Source organism: Balaenoptera acutorostrata, chromosome 10, assembly GCF_949987535.1.
Source record: "Balaenoptera acutorostrata chromosome 10, mBalAcu1.1, whole genome shotgun sequence".
In the NCBI taxonomy this organism is placed as follows: domain Eukaryota; kingdom Metazoa; phylum Chordata; class Mammalia; order Artiodactyla; family Balaenopteridae; genus Balaenoptera; species Balaenoptera acutorostrata.
Window position 1 is genome coordinate 66,174,147 of NC_080073.1, and position 24,490 is coordinate 66,198,636.

At 55.6% G+C, this 24,490-nt stretch overlaps 3 protein-coding genes across 5 annotated transcripts in view; 1 reads left to right on the forward strand and 2 right to left on the reverse strand.

Annotated features, from left to right (window-relative positions):
• COL11A2 (collagen type XI alpha 2 chain) overlaps positions 1 to 12,270 on the reverse strand; it is a 28,300-nt gene extending 16,030 nt beyond the window's left edge. The window contains exons 1-15 of one of the 2 annotated variants that reach the window (XM_007186912.2): positions 11,995 to 12,270; positions 9,163 to 9,312; positions 8,818 to 9,028; positions 8,180 to 8,342; positions 6,530 to 6,721; positions 5,645 to 5,722; positions 4,964 to 5,026; positions 4,103 to 4,282; positions 1,917 to 1,976; positions 1,775 to 1,816; positions 1,481 to 1,543; positions 1,122 to 1,196; positions 567 to 653; positions 249 to 305; positions 29 to 82 (exon numbers count right to left, since the gene is read on the reverse strand). In XM_007186912.2, coding sequence (XP_007186974.2) covers positions 29 to 82; positions 249 to 305; positions 567 to 653; positions 1,122 to 1,196; positions 1,481 to 1,543; positions 1,775 to 1,816; positions 1,917 to 1,976; positions 4,103 to 4,282; positions 4,964 to 5,026; positions 5,645 to 5,722; positions 6,530 to 6,721; positions 8,180 to 8,342; positions 8,818 to 9,028; positions 9,163 to 9,312; positions 11,995 to 12,076 — 1,557 coding nt within the window. In that variant the 5' untranslated portion in view covers positions 12,077 to 12,270. The remainder of the gene's footprint in view (positions 1 to 28; positions 83 to 248; positions 306 to 566; positions 654 to 1,121; positions 1,197 to 1,480; positions 1,544 to 1,774; positions 1,817 to 1,916; positions 1,977 to 4,102; positions 4,283 to 4,963; positions 5,027 to 5,644; positions 5,723 to 6,529; positions 6,722 to 8,179; positions 8,343 to 8,817; positions 9,029 to 9,162; positions 9,313 to 11,994) is intronic. The other variant, XM_007186911.2, reaches the window with a different exon arrangement.
• Positions 12,271 to 13,460: 1,190 nt separating this feature from the next.
• Positions 13,461 to 20,212, reverse strand: RXRB (retinoid X receptor beta). Of its 2 annotated transcripts, none has more exons than XM_007186908.3 (10): positions 19,748 to 20,212; positions 18,835 to 19,082; positions 18,183 to 18,339; positions 17,642 to 17,821; positions 16,334 to 16,506; positions 15,810 to 15,939; positions 15,474 to 15,606; positions 15,267 to 15,358; positions 14,843 to 14,948; positions 13,461 to 14,731 (listed from the first exon to the last, which is right to left on the reverse strand). In XM_007186908.3, the coding sequence occupies exons 1-10, from the start codon at positions 19,980 to 19,982 to the stop codon at positions 14,584 to 14,586; spliced, it is 1,602 nt and encodes a 533-aa protein (XP_007186970.2). In that variant the 5' UTR covers positions 19,983 to 20,212; the 3' UTR covers positions 13,461 to 14,583. The 2 variants fall into 2 exon arrangements, with proteins under 2 accessions (XP_007186970.2, XP_007186969.2); XM_007186907.3 differs by having other exon boundaries at positions 15,267 to 15,370.
• Positions 20,213 to 20,302: 90 nt separating this feature from the next.
• SLC39A7 (solute carrier family 39 member 7) lies at positions 20,303 to 24,381 on the forward strand. Its single transcript, XM_007186909.2, has 8 exons — positions 20,303 to 20,444; positions 20,756 to 21,164; positions 21,254 to 21,422; positions 21,584 to 21,637; positions 21,773 to 21,916; positions 22,065 to 22,205; positions 22,399 to 22,595; positions 23,495 to 24,381. Exons 2-8 carry the CDS (start codon positions 20,760 to 20,762, stop codon positions 23,765 to 23,767), a joined length of 1,383 nt encoding a protein of 460 aa, XP_007186971.2. The 5' UTR covers positions 20,303 to 20,444; positions 20,756 to 20,759; the 3' UTR covers positions 23,768 to 24,381.
• The last annotated feature ends 109 nt before the right edge of the window (positions 24,382 to 24,490 follow it).

The following is a 24,490-nucleotide window of genomic DNA, read 5'->3' on the forward strand; positions in this document are numbered from 1 at the left end:
TGGGGATCAGGTGGGTGGGGGCTGTCACCTGAGGTCCTAGGTCTCCAGATTCTCCTTTCAGTCCAGGGCTCCCAGGTTGTCCCTGCGAGAGAGAAGAGAGGGTGGCTGTGCTGAAGGACACACCCATCGGTGGCCTCAGAGCCCTCCCCCAAAGAAGCAAAAAACTTGCAACTTGGTCCTTTTCCAGAACTATCCATACCCCCACACACAAATAAAGAATCCCCTATCCCAACACCCCACTCACTCACCAAGGGTCCAGGGCGGCCCGTGTATCCCATGGGACCCGGGGGTCCTCGGAGCGCCAGCTGAGGGAGCAGGGGAGATGGAAGAGCTAAGCAAGAGGCAGATGGAGAACTCCGGACCCCAGGTCACTTCCCAAAGTCACCCTTGTACCCCTGATCTTCATTCCACTGCCCTGTATCTTCCCCAACCTCCCTCTCAACCCCAAACCAACCCAGACCTCCGCCTGCCCTACATTCACTCCAACCTACCCTTCCAACTCTTCCTAGAGTCTTCCCCTTCCCACCACACCCTTCCCCCCACCAAGATCCCCCAGCCTTCCTCACCCGTGCCTGCTGCAGAATTGCCTGGGCCTGGGCCTCCTGGGCCGCCACCACGGGGCCCTTGTCACCCCCACCACTGCCAAACCGGAACTGCGGGCCAAGGAGAGAAGGTCTAGGGTCTTCCAGGAAATCCACATGACCCTCCCAGCCAGAGGCATCATCCAGCATGTCTGCCCCATTTCCCAGGTTCCAGGACACCACTTCCCCCCATGCCCCCCTCCAGTGTCTCCCATGGGTTCCAGGTAATCACTTAGAGGTTTTCAGAAACTCAACTCCTGTCCTCCTCCTCCACTCTTGAGCCTCTTCTTCCCCAAAGACTCTCCTTTGGTTCTAGACCCCCTGAAATTTAGGATTTTCTGCCCAATTCTAGATGCTCCATGTTTGGCTCCAGGTCATCTAATGAGGCCCTAAACCCTCCACCCCTAAGATCAATCTCTTTGGGTGGATGGTCTTTAGAGACTCCTCCTTGGAGTTCCTGCTCCTCTGGTTCTTGGTGACACAACACAATTCTCCCGCCCTCCCCCCTCAGCTAGTTCCAAAGCCCAGAAGACAACTCACTGGGAGCATGAGGGATGTGCCGGGAGGGCCAGGGGCCCCATCTGATCCAGGGAGCCCTGCTCGGCCAGGGGGGCCCTAGAGTGGGGAAAGAATGAGAAGGATATGGCCACAGGGGATTGTTAGGGTCCTGGCATCATTTTGAAACCCTCCTCAACAGAATAAATATAGACTTCCCTACATCTTTCCCAAGCTCTCCCCACACCCCATGGAGAAAAATGACGGTGAGACACCAGACTACTCCCCTCCCCGACCAGAGTCTAATTCTTTTCTAATGAGAAATTACTGAGCATGGTACCCCCTACTGGGTACCAGTGGCTCCTCTGCAGCCCTCCTCCCACCCCCATAGGATGTCCTCATACCCTCTCGCCTGGGTCTCCAACTGGGCCTGGATTGCCTTGGATGCCAGGGGGACCAGGAAATCCCTGAAAGATACAAGAAGAGGGGGTCAGGTGTGGGCGTTTGGATAGAAGAGGGGTATGTGGCTGAGGGGTGGTCTCTACAGAAGAGATCTGGGGATCTGGGAAGCTTTGATTGGAAGGGTGCTCTGAGTTCTAAGAAGGAGGCCTGGGTCTATGTGGGGAAGGCACAGGTGAGCATGTAGGAAGCATCTCTGTGAAAAGAATGGAGGCTAGTGGGTCACAGCTAGAACTCACCGCAGGGCCTTCTGGACCAGGGGGCCCCTCCACTAGCATACCCTGTGGAGTCAAAGGTTAAAAGTCAGAGGCTATAGGGCTAGCACCCCCACCTCCTTCCCTTCATCCCACTGCCCTCAGCTCGGTGACCACAGTGACTTACAGGTTCCAGCACCGCAGGCTCCCCCTTCTCTCCTTTCAGCCCCCGGGGACCACGGGCAGCCTGAGAGAGACACATATGTAACCCCCAGGGGGGCCCATAAGCAGCCAAGACACCAGGACTGCTCCCATCCCTGTGGCAGTCTCAGGTCCTCTGGAGACCTCCTGACCCTACCCCCAAGTCCACCCCTCCTCCTCTAAGACTCCCTCTTCACAGACCTCCCAGGTCTGCCAAGGGAGACCTCAGGGCTCCCCTCCCCGCAATTCCCAGCTCCACCTCAGAAAACACAGTCTCCTCATCTCCCTGAGAACCTCTCTCAGGAAGGTCCCCAGACACTTCCTGGGATTCCAAACCCCCAACCTTCCCAAACTCTCTTCTGGAGGACTGCACCTTATTCCCCAAACTCCCTGAGAGCCTTAAGAAACCATCAACTTCCTCATCTTTACCCCACCTCACCAAATAAGAATCTCTCTAAGATTGTGGATAGATTTTTACTTGGGTTTAGGGGAAGGTCATGCATCCATATGAGGATCTGATGTAATCTATGGAGTCTTTCTCCAGAAAAGAAAAAGTGTATGCCCTTATGCACAGAATTTTACTTAGAGTTTCAAGGGGTTCACAAGTTTAAAACTCCCCAGAGATTAGACATTCATACTGTAAGGGTTCACAAGTTTAAAACTCCCCAGAGATTAGACATTCATACTGTAAGTAGATCTGGAGAGCAGTCCCCACTGATATCTCAAACTTAGACCTCATAACTGGATTTTGGGAAAATACAGCTCCTGGGTTCAGTTGCTCAAGCCCCAAGCCAAGCCCCTCAAGTCCTCCTAGTTACTCTCCCAGCAAGGATGCTACACCCTTCCTCTGACCCTTATTTATACTTCAAGCCCACCCGTCGCCTCTCTTCCACACTTCGACTCTGATGCCCACTCCCAACTCTGGGGCCAGAACCAAGATAAGGACAAGGAGAATGGAGGATATTCACCACCACCCCCCAACTCTCCCAACAAAGATCTTCAAAATGCCCCCCTCTACCTCCATCCTGATCAAGCAACAGTGATCAATTTCCAAACTCTCCCATATCCCAGATCAACCCTAAATTTCCAGAAAGCAGCATAAGGGAAAGGCAGCAGAGGGTCAAGGGTGGAATTATTACAGCAGGGAGGGTAGGATGAGGCAGTGGGGTAGAGGCAAAAGATGAGGTGAGTAGACAGGAAATACCCCACTGACAGGGAGTGGTTGAAACATGGGACACAATTAGGGGAGACAGAACAAAGGGACAAACACTTGGAAGCAAGAATGATACCAGGGCCAAGAAAAATTAAACATGGCCAAGACGGCTAGAAAATGAACCAGATAAACAGGAAGTGGTGGGACAGACAGGAAGCAGCCAAGGAAAGAGGATCCAGGAAGTGGACCTTCAATAACAACATGGCTACCACAACCAAGAGAGAAAAGAAATTCACAAAACAGACAGAAAGTAACTCCGGGAAATGGATTATGACAATGAAAGGCAATTCTTCCAGCAAACACAAACATCAAGGCTAGTACACACAGGAAGTGGCCGTGATAAATATCTAGGCCCACAATGGAAACTTTATGATTTGGATGACCTGAGACACATAGGAAGCGGCTGATTATCAAAGGATAAGAGAGCATGAAAAACTAGCGCCAAAACACAAAGAATAAGTCCCTTCCAGTTCAATCTGACACAGTCACCAGAATGGGTGCCATGACTGGAGAAGACAGGAGGGGACAGACAGGAAGGGGCCTGTAGGTTAGAAAATGTGATAGAGGAAGTTAGATCATTTGGCAGCAACACGGACAAGAAATTGTTTCGACCAAGAAGAAATGATCGAGACAGACTGAAAATGGACACAAGGTAGGGGCTTATTGACCAAAAGCTTTATAAAATCCAGCTTGATGGAGACAGGAGGTGACCAAGAAAGACAAAAAGTGGCCATAGGATTGAAAAAAAAAAAAAAGAAAACAAAAACAACCAATTGCCCTGGACAGAAGGATCCATAGAATAAGACTTTTGGCAAGGGAAGGCAGGAAGTGAACAGAAAATGTAAAACCACTAATGGGAAGTAGCTCACAGACAAGAGACAACAATCAAAAACAACAGGAAGCGATTCTTGTAGCTCCCACTGGAAGTCAAGAATGGAAGAGGAGCTCCTTTCACTTACGGCTCCCAAGTGGGCTGTCTCCGCAGAGAGTGCAGGGCCAAGCTCCGTCTCCTCACGATAATCGTCCCCATAGCCATAGGTGTAATCGTAGGGCCCTGCTGTGGGGTCTGTGCCACCCTCCCCATATTCCTCTGTCAGGAACCTGTCGGCTGTGGAGGGGACCTGGAGATCTGTCTGCTCCTTCCCGGGGATGGGGAGGGAGAGGGGTACATGGGGGCATTAGGGCCGAGAGGAGGTTTTCCCTGGACCCCAGGGTGTGACAACTTCCAGCCCAAAGGATTCTGAAGGGTAACAGGGACTGGCGTTTTCCTCCCAAGAAGAGCAAGGGGAGCCGTTGTAGAGAAGGGGGATGGCCATCAAAGCCCCCCAATGTGGAGGGAGGTCCAGAAAATGGGCCCGGTTGGAAGAAATGATGGGTAACAAGAAGGGTGGCCAGAGGGCTGGACACAGAGTGGACAGTCCATGGACATAATAATCGATGAAAGAATCCAAGGAATGACCAAAGAAATGGATGGAAAGAGGGGGAGAAGAGGAAAAGTGACAGCATTGGACAGAAAATAGCTCCTGGGAACAGAAATATGACAGAAAGTAAAACCATTTGACACCAACAGGGAGAGGAAGTTACTCCAGAATCAACGAATAATGGCAGGAGACATGGACAGTGGAGAAAAATGACTGTTCTGAGAGAGGAAAGCAGACCGATAGGTCCGGAGTGACCAGGAGACAGAAGGACACGAATGGAGATGACAAAGAGCCCTCTGGCCAGAGGAGGCGCTGGTTCATCAAGACGACGTGGGGCAAGGGGAGTGGGTCACAGACGCCCACCGACCCAGCTGGGGCGAGGGTGGGGGATGGAGTTACCTCCTCAGGGGGTGGCAAGGGGTGTGACTCCAGGTTTCCTTCCTCTTCACCTGGGGTGGGGTCCTAACCCCAGGGGGAAGGTGTGGAGAGAGGAGCACGGGGTGGGAGGAAAGGAGAGAGGTTAGCGGAAAGGGAGGCCAAGCAGCAGTTCATCCCCTGGGGGCAGTGTCTGTCTGTGCTGGGGGGGTGGGGGCAATCTCAGATCTTGCAGCCCCTTAGGAGGGGGGACGCTTTGGGGAGAGTGAATCTCCGAAGTCACAGAGGTTTGGGGGCAGAGATCTGGATGCCCTGGCTCTACCTGCCGGTAACTGCTGCCTCTGGTCCTGGGGGGGCCCCGGGTAGTGAGGGGAGCTGCCATCCGAGCTGGGCGCCGGGAGAGGGGAGGCTGGCCCCGAGCTGGGCCAGAACCTCCACTTCGAGAGGGGGACGCCTGCCCGGCCGCTGATCTCTTGGCAGGTGGGGTAGGCTTTCGGGGAGGGGTCCGACGCCCCCTGGGGGGAGGGGGAGCCCTGTGGTTGGGGCTTGGAGGCCACTGCAGCAGAGAGACATGGGAGGGGGCAGTGAGGGAATGCCCACAGTCTAAATACAAGGTGGCTCTCCCTGCATGTGGGGAGGGGAGGAAGGTGTCATAGATGTTTGCAAGGGGTGGTGGGGGGAACGGGAGAAGTCCCTCAAGTTTACCTGATAATCAGGGGTGGTCCCCGTAGTCATCACGTCGTAATAGGGGGGCTCGTAGTCATAGTAGAGAGACTCAGTGGACTGGGGTTAGGGAAGGGGCGGTGGGAATAGGTGGGAAGGGGAGGCAGGCAGGTGAGGAGGTGGTGTGGGAGTTGGGGATGAAAGGAGGGGTGGGAGTCAGGAGAGAGAAGGGGTGGTGGGAAAGGGGGATGGGTCCCACACGTGGGACAGAAGCAGACGTGATTAAGAGATTGACCCTCCAGTCTTCAGACCGCTGACCCCTGTCACTGTCAAGACTCCACCCAATTCGTACCCTCCCTTCCCTTCCCCCCGCCAGTCCCTTATCCTGCACCTCCCCATGCAGGGGGCCAGAGAGAGGGCCCCGTATCCACACTTGCACAGACCTACTCTACCTCCTACTCCTTCCGCTCTTCCCCTCCTGGTCTTATCATTTCAACTTTCTCCCTGTTTCTGCCTCTCCCCTCCTCTGCTCTCCCATCCTCTGTCCCCAGTTCTCTCCCCAACTCTCCATGGTCTAGCAATCTCTTAATTCGAGGAAGGGATGGAAAGCCCAAGGGCACAGTCCCAGGAAGACTAGCAGAGGAGGAGACACAAGGAGGGGACACGGCTCCCAGCCACGAATTCTTCATGACGACTTTTTATTTTTAAATGAAAATAAAAAGGTTGATGAATGAGGACTGGGGGTGGGGAGGGGGCGGGTGATGGGAATAGAGGGTATGGCTGGGGAGGGGCACAAGGGAGGGGAGAACAGGAGCCCAAAATAGGATGGGGAGCTCTGGGACATCGGGGGAATTCCCCTGGGGAGATGTGAGGGTGTCTTCCCTCCCTGGGGTGTGCTGCAGTTTGGGGTTCACCCAGCTCCCTCACCTGTCGCTGGGGTTCCTGGTTTTGTGACCTATGAAGTCTTGGTGGTTGCTGCTTCGGAGATCTCTGGGCTCTGTGAGACTGTTGTCTCTGAGGTCTCTCCCTCCAACCCCCCTCACACTCCAGCTCTTTCTGTTCACAGGATTCATAGGCAGCTTGCACCCCCGGGACGATGGCAAGCTCCTGAACATCACCCTACAAAGACAAGAGGAAGGGATACCAATGGAGGGAGGCAGAGTGGGCTTCCAAGAGACACAGGGTAGAGTCTGGGACACGGGGTCGGAGGCCAATCCGAGATAAGACTATATAATGGAGAAGGTCATTACCAGCCCTCCCATGTGCACAGTTCTTTTCAGTTTTCAAAGGACCTTCTCATTCATAATCCCATTGAACCTTCACAACAACTGGACAGTTGGACAAGGATTGAAGTCAGTAGAACAAGGATCTTTATGCCTATTTTCCAAGCACATTCCATTCATAAAAGTTCAAAGAAACAATGACTGGTCCGAGGTCACTCGAAGTGGTAGAATCAGGACTAGAATTCAAACCTTCCAACTGTAAGTTCAACTCTTGGCCTACACCCTGCCCATGTGGCCATGCATGAGCCTGTTCACAAGGGCTTCTGGAGACAGTGGCCCAACCTTAGTTGCTTTGACCTTCCAATGACAGTGATAATGAGAATTCTCAGGATCTCTGGAAATGGGGGGAAGACAGTTCTGATTTCCAATGGCATTTATTTGTGCCCACATGTGGTGATAAGCGCACCCTGCATTGTATTCTAGTTTGGGGATACTGTCTTATCTCCACAGTGGAACTGGTAGTTCCTTGGGATGATTGAGATCTGATATTATTCTTCTGTGTTCCCCCTTAGTGTTGGGCCAGCAAGTATTCAGAAAATATTGACTGGCTGGGTGGGTGAATGGACAGATGGATGGGTGGATGGATAGATGGGAGGGTGGGTGGGTGGGTGAATGGGGGCTCGAACACTTGACTGAATGGGAGTGTTGATGGATGGTGAATGTATGTGTGGGTGGATTGGCGGGTAAATAAATGGGAGGTGCAGAGTAGATACAAACAGTATGTAGGTAGATGGATGGAAGTGAAGAAATGGTAGGGTGGAGAGTGCGGTGGGTAAATGAGTTGCTAGATGCATGCATGTATCCTTCTATGCATGGGTAGACGGGGTGGGTGAGTGGATGGATGAGTGAATAGGTGGATGGATGGGTTAAAGAGGATGGATGGACGGAAGGATAGCTGAATAGATGGGTGGTTTAAAGCAGGGAGTGGCTGAGCAGGGAAAGAATGGGCAGGTGGGAGGATACAAGACTGAATGCTTGAGTAGGTGGGTGAGTGTGTGAATGGATGCGTGGGTGAATAGATGGGCAGATGGATCAGTTGAAGAGATGGATGGATGGGTGGACTAATGAAAACCGAGTGACAGAATAAGCGACTGTGGACAGTCCTGCCACATAAGTGGGCACCTAATTCTCCTACAGAAAAAAAATTAGCCCTGAAGATAGGAAATGGAAATATAAATTTATGAAAGGAAAAGTGAAGGGTAGGACATAGGAAGACAGAGTACTGAGGTCAGAAGGGGAGTGGATACAAGGCATAGGACAAGAAGTCACTCCTCTCTCTGGCTGCTCTGGTTACCTCAAAGACTTCTTCATCCAGGATCTGAGCACCAAAGATGATCACGCCTCGGGTGTCCAAAACTGGATGAGCACTTCGGGGGAGGGGCCGGGTGACTCGCTTCTTGCAATCAATTATGAGGGTGACCGACTGGCCCTTCACAGCCACAGCCACACGGTGCCATCTGGTCATAGGGACAGGGAGGCGGGAGGTTCAAGCAACTGACTGAAGGGGGTAAGTCAAGAGGGCTGAGCAGCCCTTGATGGAAGAGTTGACAAGCCAATGATAACAATAGTAGTAATCACAGTTAACTACCATGTACCGAAGGCTTACAATACACCAGGCACCATCCCATCACTTTCTCATTTGATTCTCACAATTCTATTATCCCTATTTTTCAGACATAGAAACCGAGACTAAAAAAAGTCAAGGAAGTTGCCCAAGGTACAAGCTAGTCCTGCTTGCAAGGATTTAAACTCTAAAGCCCAAACTCTGGGCTAGAAGTGACTAGGCAGAAGTTTGGGCAGTGGGTTAGTGAGTGGTGGCCCACAGGGTCAGCAGGGTTTCCTAGATTAGGGGGTGGGGGCTCTGCGGGCAGGGGCCAGAGGGGAGCTCCTGAAAGGGTAGGCCAGACAGGCCAGAGGAGCAAACTGACTTACTTGCCATCTGCTAGACTGAGGCCTCGGAAGACGGGCTGAGCAGGGGGTTGAGGCCGTCCAGTCTGGTCCTCGTACAGGAAGCGGACAGGTTGGCCGAGCTCCAGGCCCAGTTGTCGGACGCCCTGGGCACTATAGACAGTCAGGAGGGGAGCCTGGAGGCCAGGGCGGGTCCGGACAGCAGTCAGTAGAGAAAAGTCTTTGGGAAAGCCTCCTGGTACCCGAGAGACACACACAGGTGGAGTGAGAGGCAAAGCGAGACATTAACCCCTTCCCTTCTTGTGTCTGATCCCAGACCCTACCCTGTGACCTCGGCCACCTCTCCCTCCTCCAGCGTGTCACCCATACCTGGGAAGAGCTGGCGGGTGGGTGCACTGAGCTGGGCAGGTCGGGACACTCGGTAAGCCACATCAGCTGGACAGATGCCTCTCGCCCTCCGGACACCGTCAGGGAGGGAGGGGAACCTCAGGGCCCGCAGCACATCCACAGGGGCTGCACCTGGGAGAGTCCACGAGGGTCAGGGGAAGGGACACACTCTCAGGAGGGCCCACACGGGGGACATTTGGGGTCTACAGCTCAGCTTCCTTGGGCTCAAACTCCCTGGAAGATAAAAGTCACCTCTCCCTTACTTGCTCCTGAACGGGGCCTGAATGGATGGAAAACGAAAGTCACCTGGAAAAGGGCAGCGCTGAGCCGGTATTCAGCTCCATGCCCACCACTGTCCCCGCCTCCCAGCCTCTGTCTCTGTCACTCTCTCCCTATCTCCGTCTTTCAGCCTATGAATCTCTCTCTATTCTCTCTTAATCTCTCTCTCCCAACTCTGCCTTCCCTTTACTCTAGCTCTGTCGCGCTTACTCTCTCTGTCTCTGTATCTGTTGGTCTTTCTCTCTCCCTGGCTCTTCTGTCTTCCTCCGTTTCCCTCACACTCTACCCAGCTTTTCCTTTCTCCCTCTCTTCCTCCCTTTCCGTATCTCTTGGTCTCTGGGTCTCTGGCCTCAGTCCCATGTCTCCAGCATAAACAACATCTGGGCAAACGATCATCCTGGGCACGGGAGGTGCAGGGGGGCCACGAGGGAGGGAACAGAGAAGCAGCTCTGTGGGGAGGGGACTGCAAGCTGCTGGGATTCCCGTGTTTGGGGAGGTGGGGACACCTCTGACCATGCAGAGGAAGGAGATACAAGAAAGAGCCACCCCAGGAGCCGGTGCCCCTGGCTCGGGAGACGGGCTGGGGTGCAGGGGCGGGTGGGGAGCCTGAAGCTGCCACGCGGAGCCGGAGCAGGTCCAGGGCCTGGAGCCACACATCTGTGGATCCCATCAGAGTCCTTTGCCCAAAACCCGGGCAAGCTCCCCACACCTGGAACTTCGACCCTGCCCCCACCGCCCCCCCACCCCCGCCACGGTCCAAAGATTCAAGACCCGGGCCACCAGCCCTGTCCACCTAGAACTCAGCTTCTGAGGGCTCAAACTCCTGAGAAGACAGAGGTCGCCTCTTCCTCACTTGCTCCCCAATACACATACTTCTCACTCCATCAGCTCGATTGGAAAAATCCCAGAGCAAGTTCCAGCAAAACCCTCATAGAAGTGTGGGGCAGGGCAGGGGCCAGAGTGATCAGGAGAGCAGAGCTGGGTGGGGTAGGTGAGGTGGGGCGGGCAGGCAGAGAAAAGGCCCTTTGAGTCCAGAAGCCGGGAAACCACGGCCTTGCCCCCTCCCACTCCCCTGCCCTAGCCTGGCCCCCACGTGTGGCAGCTCCGCAAACACCAACACACAAGGGCCGCTTTGAGAGACGAAGGGTAAGTGAGACAGAGACACAGAGACTCACAGAGACCCCAGGCCAAGGAGACCTCAGAGGGCCCCACCCTCCACCAAACCCCAGAAGAGTACAGTTCCATCCTATAGACAACCTACCCACAGGTCTGCCCACCCATCTTCCCACTTCAAGCCACATACGTGCCCCACTGTCTCTGGCCTCAATCTGCCCCAGTCTCCCCACTGGTGGCCCCATCACCCTCACCACTCTACCTCTGGCCCCCAAAACGCCCTTTTCTTTACTCTGATGAATTCCACACTAACCTGTTTCCCACTAGGGTCCCACCTCTACCCACTCAGCCCCCAAATAAGAGACAGTCATCTCAGCCATCCCCCTGCCTCCATGTTAAAAGTTCCCTTTTCTCTCTAAAAAAGACTCCTAGAGTCTACAGACATCCCACACTTCAATTTTCTGTCCCTGAGCCGCATGCTCCTCCTATCTTGAAAGTTCTTCCTTCTGTAATCTAATCTAATCCTTTATGCTGATTTTCTGACCATCTTCTCTCCAAAGCAGAGAAGAAATGAATAGTCAAGTTATATGCAAATCAGCCTCCAGTGTTTCCACGGAGGGAGGGGGCTTGCTCCAGCCTGCCTAGTACCCAGGTACTCCCAGCCTCCTCCTCTCCAACATCAAACCCCCTTTCCTAGGAGCCAGGACTTCTGGATCCTGGGAAAAAGAAGGAAAAGCTTGGGATTGTGGATGCCAGGGTCCCAGGGGAGCCCGGCTGGCCAGAGGGGGAGGGGCGGGGCAGGAATGCAAAGAGTTGGCTCCTGCCTCAGACACCTGATCCTGGCCTGTCCAGCGGCCGTCCTGTTGGCAGCCAGCCCCAGTGCTCCCCAGAGCCAGCCGCGTGGCAGCATCGAGGGCACGGGGAGGGGGAAGGGGATCCTGTCGGGGAAGCTGATGGGACAAATAGTCCAGGTATCCCTTCTTTCTCTACTTTCGAGGCTCTGCTCTGACCCAAGGATGCTCCCCCCCCTCACCCCAGAGATACAGACAGAAAGACAGAAAACAGACATGCGCCTCTCACCCATCAACACTGGCGTCTACTCCTGACTCCAGCAGTAGCTGGACCACAGTGGCCCTGCTGGAGGACCCCACCATCCAGCCCCACTCACCGCCCTCAGGTGATGCTCTGCCATTCAGCCTTACCTGCCCTCCACCAGTCACTTCAAGGAGGAAAAAAGATCCCCACCCTGGCTCCAAGGAACCCAGGTGTCCTGCCCTCCAGTCTGGACCCCTGACCCCCTCCAAAACCCATTCTTGGACCCAGAAGCTGCCCCCTGCTCCTCAGGCATCAGCTGTCCCCTGTCCCGAGGTGTGCGGAGCTCCAGCCTGATTCCGATGACCCAGGCGCTGGGACTCCCCTTACCTGCCCAGGCGGGGGCCGCGCTCAGGCCCAGCAACAGCGGTACCAGCAGGAGGAGGCGATGGCAGCGGCTGCACCGCTCCATAGCTGGCGCCCGGAACGCCAGGTCCCAGGGACCGCCGGAGGCGCCGGACACCCCGAGGCTGGCAGGAGAGAGCGAGCAGGCTCGCACGCCGGGGTCTCGGGGAAGTCGGAGGCTGCCGGGTGGCGACAGCTCTCAGTGACCCAGCTCCATGCAGCGAGGCGCCGTCGGGGCTCCGGCGCTGCTCCCTCCTCGGTGGCCGCCGCTCCTGTGTGTCCCCGGCCACCCCGGCAGCCCAGAACCCCCACCCCGCTCCCGCCCCCGGCCCAGCCCCTGCCTCCAGCCGCCCGCCCACAGCCACCGAGGGAAACCCCACCCCCGATCTCCACCTGGTGTGGGGGGGCGAGTGGGAACCCTCCCTCGCTGACCCTCGGACTGCTCTCCTCTGCTTCTCGCAGGGACTCAGTGGCCTGTACCTTAGGATTCTCTTTTCGGGAACCCCAATATCTCTTCCCCAGTCTCTTTCTTTGGGCGGGGGCAGACGTCCAGTCACAACACCCCTCCCCGTTACTCCCCCTTGGGGGCCCAGAGCCCCCTTTCAGCAGAGTCCGGGGCGGGATTTACGGCACAGTGGGAGGGGAGAGGCGGGCCTGGGGGTCGCTACCTCCCCTCACCCCGTTGGGTCTCCATAATTATTTCCCCTCGGCCCGGCCCGCCCGCTGTAATTACAGAGCCTGGCCCGGGGCACGGTATTTATAGACACGGCTATAGATAGCGACTGGGGACCTGCAACCGACGGCCGCGGGGAGCGGGGGTGGGGGGCGAGGCGGGAGGGCGGTTAGAGGGGAGGCCAGAGACTGGACAGACCCACACACAGGCTAATCAGGTCCCAAGAGATGGAAGTAGGGGGACGACGTAAGAGCGCCCGGGAGCCCAGGTGGAAAGGCACCCAGTGGAGAGGCGGGGGCGCGGGAAGCCGCCGACGCTGGTTGGCAGAGTACGGGAAATGGGGTCACTCGGGGACGAGGCCGCCTCCAGGCGGGCAACACCGGAGTTAAGCCGCGGCGCTCGGCGCCCAGTGCGCCCCCACGAACGGGCACGGCGCCGTGTCTGCCCGGAGCCCGCGGCGCAGCCGGAGGGAAGCCCGGAGCGAGCCGAGGCGCCGCCGCCCGCTGGCGCTGGGGGGGCGACCGCGAACAAGGCGCCTTTGAGAGTCAGCCGCCCCCCTCCCTCCGGCCGGCCCCGCCCCCAGGCTGGCACACCCTCTCCCCCCCCACCTCCGCGACAAAGCGCGCCTTGTGTCCCCCACCGTGCGCCCGCCTCCCAGGCCCCAGGGAACCTAGGCGGCGGCGGCGGCGTCCAGGGAGCCGGTCCGGGGCTCCCGACCGGATACCCTCCCACACGCGGCCCGGTGCGGCGCTGCCCCCACCCCCCATAGTCACCTCAGTCCAGAAAACATCGATTTTAATTTGAAAGCGATTTTATGTGAGTGAAAGAGAGGGGAAGGGAACCCCGGAGAGAAGAGCCGCAGGGCAAAAATCATGCAGCCCCAGCACCCCATCTCTGCAGGCGGGCCATCTCCCCTCAATTCTGAGGCCAGGAGCTTGTGTCCCCAGCCTACAAGGTGTGTGCCCCGGGCTGGGGGGAGAGCTGGGAGGGGAAGGGTCTGAGGACTACTCACCAAGCCGCTCCCCCCCACACCGCCCTCACAGCCCAGGCCCCTTCCCCAAGCCAGACGGGAGAGTGGGGGAGGGGGCTGGGAAGGCCAGTGCTGAAGAGCCAGCCCCGCAGACCATCTCAGGGCCCTGCCTTTCCCAAACACCACCTCCACCACTGGCATTTCTTAGTCAACCTGGGAAAGTACAGTACTTCTTTGAGTCTAACTGCAAGTCTCTATCCTCAGAGAAAATTAAAAATAGCAGATGGGCTCCTACATCTCCACCCGCCCCTTAACCACCACCACCTTTTTCTTTTTCAGTCTGACTGCAGAAGGAGGTGAAGCGTGAGAGGGGGATCCGGACAGGGGACAGCGACAGAGCCCCTCCTTATTCCAGAGAAGCCCCCATCTGCCAGTCTTGGTTGGAGGAAGGCCTGTCAGAGCCTGACTCCCGTGTCCATCCGTTTGGGGGGCCTGCCCCCCAATATCCATCTCTGCGGGAGTTCCCATTTCCATTCTTCAGATGGGGGGCTAAGTGAGGCAAGACGAGAAGGAAGCCAGGTCCTGGGAGCAAGGCCAGTGCTCTGTGCTGGGGGAAGGAGAGGCCGTTCCAGGCCGGGGGTAAGAAAGCACCCCCAGATCATGGCAGAGCCAGACAAATTCAGAGACTCAAGGCCACTGAAGGGAGAGGTCCAGCCCTCAAAGTAGTCTGGGGTCCCCTCTGACTTGGGATGTCAAGCAAACCCTTGCAGGGTTTAGGGACCCCCCCCCTTGGAGGTCTCAGTTCTGCCCTATGCTCCTCACCCCACCAAGATTCTAGGAACATGGTCCCTCCCCACCCTGCCCCAAGGCTCAGAGTCCCTTGCCCATGTGCCCTCCTCAAGCGTGAGGAACACCACATCTGGGTGTGGGGTCAGGCCAGCTGGTGGGGAGCCTCAAGCATCTCCATGAGGAAAGTGTCGATGGGGGTGTCACCAATGAGCTTGAAGAAAAACAGATGCTCTAGACACTTAAGGCCTATGGACCTGAGAGCAGGAAGACGCAAGAGCAGCTTGGCAAACCTGAGGAGGGAATGGGAGACATGGAGTGAGAGCTAGAGCCACATGGCACTACCCCCACCCCAGCAGGAGCCTCGGTTCCCACAACCCCTCAGCCCCACAGCGCCTTCTCACCGGCCCTGCTGCTCAGGGTACTTCTGTTTGCAATAGGTCTCCAGGGACGCGTACACTTTCTCCCGCAGGACCTCTACCTCGCTGGGGTTGGAGAGGCCCTTGGCATCTGGGATGGCAGGGAAGAGAGGAGGAAGAGGAAGGAGGACAAATCAAATCAGGACAAATGTGGAGGTGTGGCCCACACGATGTCCCTCTTGGGCCCCACCTACACGCCCTTCACCAGATGCCTGGCAAGGGAAGCAGGGCACAATGGGTTTGAGGGATGGGGTTGCAAAGGGAATGTTATCAGCAGATGTGGGTTCTTCTTGGTCAGCTGTGAGATTTCTAGGTTGAGGGGGATAGCTGGGTAACTTAGGAGTCTCCGAAGAAGAGGAGGCTCCAAGGCTGCCTTGGTCTTGAGAGACGGGGGTAATCCTCCTCTTACCTGGATTGAACAGAATGATTGCCCTCAGGCAGCCAAGTTCTGTCTTGTCCATCCTCATGTCACGCATTTTGGACACTAGCTCTGTCAGCACCCTGGAGAGGGACCTGCAGGTCACTCAAAGGTCACAGCTCAGCCAGCCTTGGACACGGACCAGCCTATAGCCCCACCCCCTCGACCGACAGGCCAGCCCAGCCGAGGGCCACTGACCGATCAAAGATGGCTCCCACGCCTGCAGAATGGGCTGAGTTGCGGTGCACGTGAAGACCTGTGGCGAGGAGGATGCCGTCTCGGACATCGATGGATCGGTGAGAGAAGGAGGCAATGAGGAGCTCGTTCCAGCCTGGGGATTGGGGGTGGCAAGGGTGAGGAGCCAGGGATCAGGCCATGGGATTGAAAGCACATCAGGGGAAGAGAAGAAGAGGTGGCGAGGTCAATGAGACTGGCTCTCTGAGTATGCAAGGTAAGGCCGCTGGGGTCCCTGAAGGTCAGGAGGTCCAAGAGGGGTCAAATGACAAGAGATTCAAGGAGTCCAAGGTCACTGACCTGCCCGTAGCAGTATGACCTGGTCATCCAGAGGCAAGGAGGAAAAGTGTGGGATCCTCTTTGCCCACTCAACAAGTGTGAAGAGCTGTTTGTCAGCTGCCTGGCAGATGTTAGTCACAGGGTCATTTGGCTGCAGGGGAGGAGGGGTGAGAGTTATGGAAGGTTTGGAAGTACACTGGGAGCCCCCCTCCACCCCATAAGAGGCTTTTGACACCCCCTCCTTATTTGTAGTCTCTCTTCAAGCCCCACCTGAACCAATTCCTCCTCTTCTAGCATTCAGGAAAACAATTATTAATTTGGGACTTGCCTGTGGTTCTGTGAGTGGGTTGTTTTGGGAGTGGGGACGGAGGATGTTATCACGCCTACCTCAGATGTCTAAGAGACCTTGTTTGGCGGCACTTCCGGTCCCCGGCAGTGTTAGATGGGTTGTGAGGGGGAGGGAGGGGAGGGGAAGATAGAACAGACCTAGACTCCCACCTCCCCACCCCCATCAGGAAGAAGAGTAGATTGACCCCAGCACTCACGCTGCTGCCGCTACCCGCGGTTCCCCCAGGACCCTCAACGCCCTGGTCACTCTTCTGCTCCACAGCAAGCTCTGCCTCCAGGATCCTGTCCACGGGCATCTCCTCAGGGGCTCCCCCAGCCCCCTCCCCATCCCCATCCTTGTCCTTTCCCCGCTGACGCTCCTCCTGTACCGCTGCAGGAGAAGGAGGAAGGAGAAAAAAGTAGAAAGTCAGCAGCCAGCCATGAGGAGATTCCAAAATGTCCTTAGGGCCTTATCAGGGTCTCATGGCCCTTAGAAGATATTTATAGAAATTGGGGAAGTCACTTGAAACCATAGCAGATTTGTAGCAGTCTAGAAGCAGGACTTATAAAAGAACAGATAAATAAACCCAGAAGAAGTAAAAGGGTGGGTAAAGGAATTACGGAGAAAGCTAGCATTTAAACTGAGAGCCTACTATATACTAGGAAATGTGCCAAGCACACTTTCACATTCAATCAAGTATTATAACGACCCTGTGAGCTCTTGACCCCATTTTTAAAAATAACGATTTTGGGGGAGTTCATTAAACAGCTTGCCCAAGTTCACACAATACATGGCAAGTCATATGTCCAAATCTAAGCATGCCTGATGGCAAATCTGGTGTTCTTCTGACTCAACAAAAAAGGAGGAAAAGCAGCACTGGCCTGGGCCTTCAGAGGTGTGGGTTCTGATCCCAGACCTGCCACTCTTTTGTTGCATGACCTTGGGAAAGCCAGGCTTCAGGCTCATCTTCTCTAAAATGAGGGATGTGACCAACATATACTCCCTAAAGTATCTCTCTCAGAATTCCAGAATCAGGCTTAAGAAGAAAAGATAGAGATTAAAAAAAAAAAAAAAGAGGAAAAGAAGCCCTGAGGTCTTCAGTAAAGGCTGCAGCTTAAGAGGGTAGAGTCCCAGAGTTTGGAGGAGAGAACACAGATAATAGGGAGATGGAGACCAGAGTGGAAGCACTTGGTCAAAATGAGGAAGAATTACTCAGGTTAGAGAAGGGGAGCTAGAGAAACCCATCATGGGGAAGGAAAACTTATCCTACCCTAGCACCAGACCAGGGAGGGGTCAGAGGGGCAGGCCACAGAAGCACAACCATTGAGAAGGAAACTCAAGGCACCAGGTCAGGGTACCAGAGAGGAGGGCTGATGAGCAGGGGAGAGGGAATCAAATATCGCCCTCTGGAGGAGAGAGAGGAGTCCAGCTTTCCTAAGAGGTATAGTCCCTGCAGTCTCCCCTCCCCCTCCTTCCTCTCCTCCCACAGGGTAGACTGCGAGGCCTGGGTGGGGCAGGCCCTTACCCTCCCTCTTCATGCCGGTGGCCAGGCACTTCTGATAGCGGCAGTACTGACAGCGGTTCCGCTGGCGCTTGTCCACCGTGCAGTCCTTGTTGTCCCGGCACGAGTAGGTCAGGTCCTTACGGATGGTGCGCTTGAAGAAGCCTTTGCAGCCCTCACAGCTGTAAACCCCGTAGTGTTTGCCTGCGAGAGGACAGGAAGAGCAGTAAGACTGCACCCTGTGCCACTAGGACTCTTGCCCACCTCCCCCCAGCAAATTTAGTTGAAGTCTGCTCTGTGTTTGCCAAAGAGAGAGACGGGGAACCAGGACATGAGGGATGATCTAGTCCCACTCTTCTCACGGTTCGAAAACCCTATGCCAGCCCCCTCCTCCCTCTGACCACCCCCCCCCCACACCAAATCTGAGCCACAGGGTCCTTAACTGTCATCAGGCCTCCCCCAGCTCACTTGCTCTAACCAAACCTCAAGAGCCCCTGGGAATCCCACAGGTGATGGTAAATGGTACACGCTCTCTTCCTCTCTGCTGGTCCTCTGAGCCCCATACCTGAGCTTCGGTCCCCGCAGATTGCACATAGACGTTTGCCAGCCCCAGGGCCACCTGGAGGGGGTGGACAGTGCAGGCCCCGGACCCCTAAGACTGGTGGCTTCACATCTTCAGGGGGGCCAGACCCACCCCCAGGGAGCGACACTGTTGAGTTAATCTGGGTTGGGGGAAATAGGGAAGTCACAGGGAGACTCATTGGGAAGGATAATCTCTCAGAGGGGAGGGACATCATTCCCTACCACCTAGGCAGGGCCCCGCATTGCACGCTACAAAGGACATTATTTACACTGCAGTGCCCGGGAAGGGCCACCCCTGGAGTACAACCCCGAAGAGATGAGACATAAAGGTCCCCCTGAAATTGTGCAACACAGCGGCCCTGAAGGGCTTGTATCTCAGAAGGGGAGACGGGACGAAAAGGGCAAAAAAATCACTGATATATGAAAAGGACATCAAGAATAGCTGGGTTCTTTTACAGGGTTGGGGAGGAGGCGTGCACTGAAAGCTCAGTCACCTCAAGAAAGGCCAGGGGTCACACAAGGACCACAAGCCTGGAAGGTCAGTGGGCCATGGGGAAGTTCACACAAGGATCTAGGTCACAAGGAAAACAAGGAAATGAAAGTGGAGAGGCAGTAAGGGGGTCACGACCTCTCACCTGGGGACTGCTGACAGGCCCGGAGAATCCTGGGGGAGCTGGAGGGGGCAGACCAGGGGACCCCATGGAAGAGCTGATGACCGGGAAGGGGGAGCCCAGTGGCGGGGGTGGCATCGGGGGTGGGGGTGGAGCCCCAGAGCCTCCAAGGGATGCAGCTGCTGAAGGGGGTAAGGGTGGCCCCGGAGGAGAAGGGGGAGCGGCCCCCTGGGGAAGGGGATTTGGAGAGGAACTGTCTGGGCTTCGGGAGTCTGGGGAGGGGTACACACAGGCACAGACACACACAGACAGAAGAGACAAAAAGAGAAAATGAGTCTTCGATCATCCAACCGGAGCCTTTAATTCTCTCTCTGATCCCCCCACCGCGCCCCCACCTCACCCCATCCCTTCCCAAGTCCAGAGGCACCCTGCTGTCAAACAACGGCTTAACTCCTAATCGTGGTGAGAGAAGGGGGTTGACAGAGGAGGATCGTTCAGGTGAGGCAAATTCCAAACAATGCATTTGATCACCCCAAGCCAGACGCATCTCGTGTGGGTGGGGCAGCACGTGGGGTGGACCAGTCAGCCCCTCCATTCCCAGCTCGTAGCCAGAACGTGCAGGGAAGATAGGCAGAAGAGACCCCTCCTAGGACATAGAATTTGCCTTCAAACGTCCAGAGTCCTCAATCTCGAGGACTAGTATCCCGCGCCTGGGACCTCCGTAGTGCAGGGCCTCAAGCGGCCACCGCTAGGAGGGCGGAAGCTCCCCCTCCCCGCCCCGCCCCGGGGGGAGGGCACTAAGGCCCTCGGGAGGGAGGGGACGCGTGTTTACAAACAAGGGGGCGGGAGCGCCTGGGAAAGAACACCAGGGGAGGGGGGGAAGGGGTTGCTGATAACGCGGTCACTGGCTTGCCGGTCCGTCCGCTAGGTCACTCACCCCGCCCGCTGTCGCCCATCCCGTCCCGTCCAGCCTCCCCCGGCTCCGGCTCCGGGGTTTGTTGTTCTCCGGCTGCCACCGCCGCCGCCGCTGCTGCTGCGGGATCCAGCCAGGGCCGTCGCCGCCGCCACCGGGACGCGACCCCACAATGCATTTCTTTTCGCACCCCCACCGGCCCACACTGCCCTGCGGCATGCCGCTGGGGGAGGAAGGGCGGGCGAGCAGCCCAAGACATGATTCCTGGCTGAGTGTAGGGATACCGAAGAGGTACCAGGGATTCCCAAAGATTGATCGTTGGACTAGCTGAGCACGAGGAAGCCCCAGAGAAAAAGTCTCTGGCCTTAACCGGGTCGAATTAAGCGCTTCGCTCTGCGCTGTAGCAAAATGACAGTGCCGATATGGCAGCCATCTTGGTATAGACGGGAAGTCTATGCGCTGGTTCCCGCCTCCTCGTCTGGTTGGAAACGGAGGAGGCGGTCTCCTCCCGCCTGTTAGCCCGCCTAGCCCAGTGTCCCCTCAAATAACCTCCACACCCGCGCATGCGCGCCAGGGCTAGAGGGCTTCACTACTGCCGGAGTGCCGCCATATTGGTGAAGGTACTGGGACCGAGGTTGAACGGAACTCCCTGTTCTCGCGGGAGCTAGAGGCGGGACTGCCACGTCCGAGCAAACCGGGAAAGGAGAGGATTCCGGAGCCGGTGAGAATTCCCTGTTTTTCCCTACCGTCCTTTTCAGGCCTTTTTCTTCATTTAGTGGGTCATAGAGACGAGGGCGCAGAGAGTCCGTATAGTGGAGGATCAAAGCCTAGAGCGGTGTCCTGGGGGCCCGGCATCAGGGATGGGGTTCCGGATAAAGAAAACGAGTCTTGGGAACAATGTGGGTGGGGACAGGATGGAATGGGGAAGCAGCCCATAGAAGTGGACGGAGGGCGCGAACGGAGTAGAGCGGACCCCTCATAAGTATAGAGTTGAGGGTCAAGTGGAGTCACTATCTCTGTCCCTCTGGTCAGCGTGATGGCCAGAGGCCTGGGGGCCCCCCACTGGGTGGCCGTGGGACTGCTGATCTGGGCGGCCTTGGGGCTGCTAGTGGCCGGACACGGGGGTCATGGCGACCTGTACGAAGACCTGCACGAGGACTTCCAGGGCCACAGCCACAGGCACTCACATGAGGATTTCCACCATGGACACAGCCATGCCCCTGGCCACACTCACGAGAGCATCTGGCATGGGCATACCCACGGTCACGACCATGGACATTCACATGAGGATTTGCACCATGGCCATAGTCATAGCCACTCTCATGAGAGCCTCTACCACCAAGGACATGGACATGATCATGAGCACAGCCATGGAATCTATGAGGAGTCTGGGGCTCCAGGCATCAAGCAGGACCTGGACACTGTCACTCTCTGGGCCTATGTGAGTCCCCCAGGGATGGGGCAGAGGGGAGCTGGTTCGGGATTGTTGGGAAACCCCACACCACTTGACCCCTGACTCTCCCTCACCAGGCACTGGGGGCCACAGTGCTGATCTCTGCAGCTCCATTTTTCGTCCTCTTCCTTATCCCCGTGGAGTCAAACTCCCCTCGGCACCGCTCTCTGCTCCAGATCTTGCTGAGTTTTGCTTCAGGTGGGCTCTTGGGAGATGCCTTCCTGCACCTCATCCCTCATGCTCTGGGTAAGTAATCTCTAGCTTTTACCTCAAATCTTAATGTATTTCATGCTTTGGACAAGTGGGTTCTTTCCCCTTTGTGATCCCTGACCTTCCAATATTCTCCCAAATACACATCCCTTGGGTGGGGTATTTCCTCATCTGGCTTTGTCTCCCCCTTCCTCCAGAACCTCATTCTCACCACCCTCTGGAGCAGCCTGGACATGGACATTCCCACAGTGGTGAGGAAGGGGCAGGTGAAAACGTGGGGTTGGGGTGCTGGGGAAGGTCTATCCCTCCCTATTCTTCTCTTGTGCTTGGGGAGGAAGAGTCTGAAATCTAAATCTCCTTTAATGTCTCAATGTATCCATTCCTAGGCCAGGGCCCCATTCTGTCTGTGGGACTGTGGGTCCTAAGTGGAATTGTCGCCTTTCTCGTGGTGGAGAAATTTGTGAGACATGTGAAAGGAGGACATGGACACGGACATGGACACGCTCACAGTCACACACATGGAAGACAGGGTGAGCCCAGGAACAACTTTCCTGAAAGCCACCTTGCCATCTCTGAATTTCCTCATTTTATGGTTCTTAGGTGGGAGAAGACTACCCTTATGAGGACATACTGGCAAATTTCTGTTCTCCACTCTTACCAACTCCTTTCTTCCCTCAGAGCGTCCTTCAAAGGAGAAACAGAGCTCAGAGGAAGAAGAAAAGGAAGCAGGGGGGTCGAGGAAGAGCAGAGGAGGGAGCACAAGGCCCAAAGACAGGCCAGTGAAACCTCAGAACTCTGAAGAGGAAAAAGCAGGTTCAGGTGAGGGCCAGGGTTGCATACGCTTGGGCAAGGGGCATCATCATGAATCACATGGAACAGCACTGTGGGTGATGGCAGGTGTCTGGAAAATACTGGGGCTGGATGTGAAGTGGTCTCTGGGGGGCTGATCAGGGCTGAGACTAGGGGTGATGAATACCTCTAATTGTTTCATCTTCCTTTTCTCCTGTAAAAGACCTACGTGTATCAGGGTACCTGAATCTGGCTGCTGACCTGGCACACAACTTCACGGATGGTCTGGCCATTGGTGCTTCATTTCGAGGGGGTCGGGGACTGGGGATCCTGACCACAATGACTGTTCTGCTACATGAAGTGCCCCATGAAGTTGGGGACTTTGCCATCTTGGTCCAGTCTGGCTGCAGCAAAAAGCAGGTTGGTGATGGTGTGCACCAAACATGGTTGCCTCAAGCCCTTTATCCCCCGCTAACCCACCCCAAACCCAGACTGCCACCCATTAGTTCCAAACAAGTTGTACTACAGGCATACCTCGTTTTATTGCGCTCCTTTATTACACTTAGCAGATATTGCGTTTTTTACAAATTTGTAGCAACCCTGCTTGAGCAAGTCTATGGATACCATTTTCCCAACAGCATTTGTTTACTTCATGTCTCTGTGTCACAGTTTGGTAATTCTTGAAACATTTCAAACTTCGTTATTATCATATTTGTTATGTTGATCTGCGATCAGTGATCTTTGATGTTACTATAGGAAAAAGATTCCAACTTGTTGAAGGCTTACGTGATGGTTAGCGTTTTTTATCGGTAGAGTATTTTTTAACTAAGCTACGTACATTGTAGGCATAATGCTACTGCACACTTACAGGATAGTGTAAATATACTCATTGGGAAACCAAAAAACTCATGTGACTTGCTTTATTGTGATGGCCTGGGACTGAACTCACAATATCTCCGAGGTATGCCTGTATTGTTGACAACGGATCCTCTAGAAACGAGGGGGAAGAAGTTCTGTTTCTTTGTCTTGTAGCTCAGTAGTTCTTGAACTGTGGTCCATAAGCCATCTGAATGTTTTATGGGGGTCTTTCACACCATGCCCCTGACCCTGACCTATTGGGTCAGAAGGTCTGTGGAAAGGACCTCTTTGATCTAAGATTTTTCAGTGTCTATTCTAGATCCCCCTCTTTTTGCTTTACTATTTAATTTCTAAAGACATGCATCCTATCCATGTACACTTATACCCCTCCAGCCACGTCTAAACCACTGATAACCTTTAGATGTTGGTGAGTGCCTCTCTCTCTCTTTTCTGCCCACCAGGCGATGCGTCTACAACTACTGACGGCAATAGGGGCACTGGCAGGCACAGCCTGTGCCCTCCTAACTGAAGGAGGGGCAGTGGGCAGTGAAGTTGCAGGTGGCACAGGTCCTGGCTGGGTTCTGCCATTCACTGCAGGTGGCTTTATCTACGTAGCAACGGTGTCAGTGTTACCTGAGCTGTTGAGGGAGGCATCACCATTGCAATCACTTCTGGAGGTGCTGGGGCTGCTGGGGGGAGTTGTCATGATGGTGCTGATTGCCCACCTTGAGTGAGAGGTGGGGTAAACCAGCCCCACCCCAGCCCCAAACCTCTAGCCTCTAAGCCCTCCAGGTCAGGGGTCTGTGGAAGTTGGGGGCCCTGGCCTGGGACATCTGCCAAAGGAGGGAGTTGTATCCTAGGGAGGTGGCGACTTTGGCTTGAAAGCTATCAACATTTGGCAGTCTTACAGGGGCTGCAGAGGTGAGAATGACAGCCCAGAGGGACCATAGTGTTGGGCATGAGCTGACCATGTTGTTGGGTTTGGGGGCTAAGTGGGGCCATGAAGAAGGCTGGAAGAGAGAGGAGTCATGGCAGCCTACCCCATATCCCCCACCCCACCTATTCACAGAGGACCAAGCTGCCACACACTGGCTTCTCCAGGGTCCACCTCCCTCTCTCCCACCTGTTGGTGGAAACTCCAGGGAAGACCAGAGCCCTGAAGTGGGTAGCAGAAGTCGGGGATAAACGTCAATCGTGTGTCCTGATTTGGGAGTGATTGGGGGGAGGGGGGCTAGTTGCTACTCTCATGGCCTGATTTTTTTTGTTTGTTTGTATTCTTTTATATCACTGTTTGAATGGAGGAGGAGGGGTGATGACCGGAAATAAAGTCCTTGGATCTTCCGCTCCACGCGCAGTCTTTGTCTTTTTGGGGGGAATGGGGGCCCCTCTTCTCCCGGCTCCACTGGCCCCCAAGCTTTGGTGTCTGGCCACGCCCCCGCGGTTGGAGGTCCGCCTGC

Bases quoted from the DNA above. Each gene is read 5' to 3' on its own strand.
- RXRB (XM_007186907.3), bottom strand. From the start codon at position 19,982: ATGTCTTGGGCTGCTCGCCCGCCCTTCCTCCCCCAGCGGCATGCCGCA. The intron at 17,822-18,182 runs GTATGGGGCTCA...GTCCTCTCGCAG, and splicing joins CTGCGGGGACCGAAGCTCAG to GCAAACACTACGGGGTTTAC. The intron at 16,507-17,641 runs GTAAGGGCCTGC...CTTCTCCTGCAG, and splicing joins CACCGGCATGAAGAGGGAGG to CGGTACAGGAGGAGCGTCAG.
- SLC39A7 (XM_007186909.2), top strand. From the start codon at position 20,760: ATGGCCAGAGGCCTGGGGGCCCCCCACTGGGTGGCCGTGGGACTGCTG. The intron at 21,165-21,253 runs GTGAGTCCCCCA...CTCCCTCACCAG, and splicing joins CTGTCACTCTCTGGGCCTAT to GCACTGGGGGCCACAGTGCT. The intron at 21,917-22,064 runs GTGAGCCCAGGA...TTCTTCCCTCAG, and splicing joins TCACACACATGGAAGACAGG to AGCGTCCTTCAAAGGAGAAA.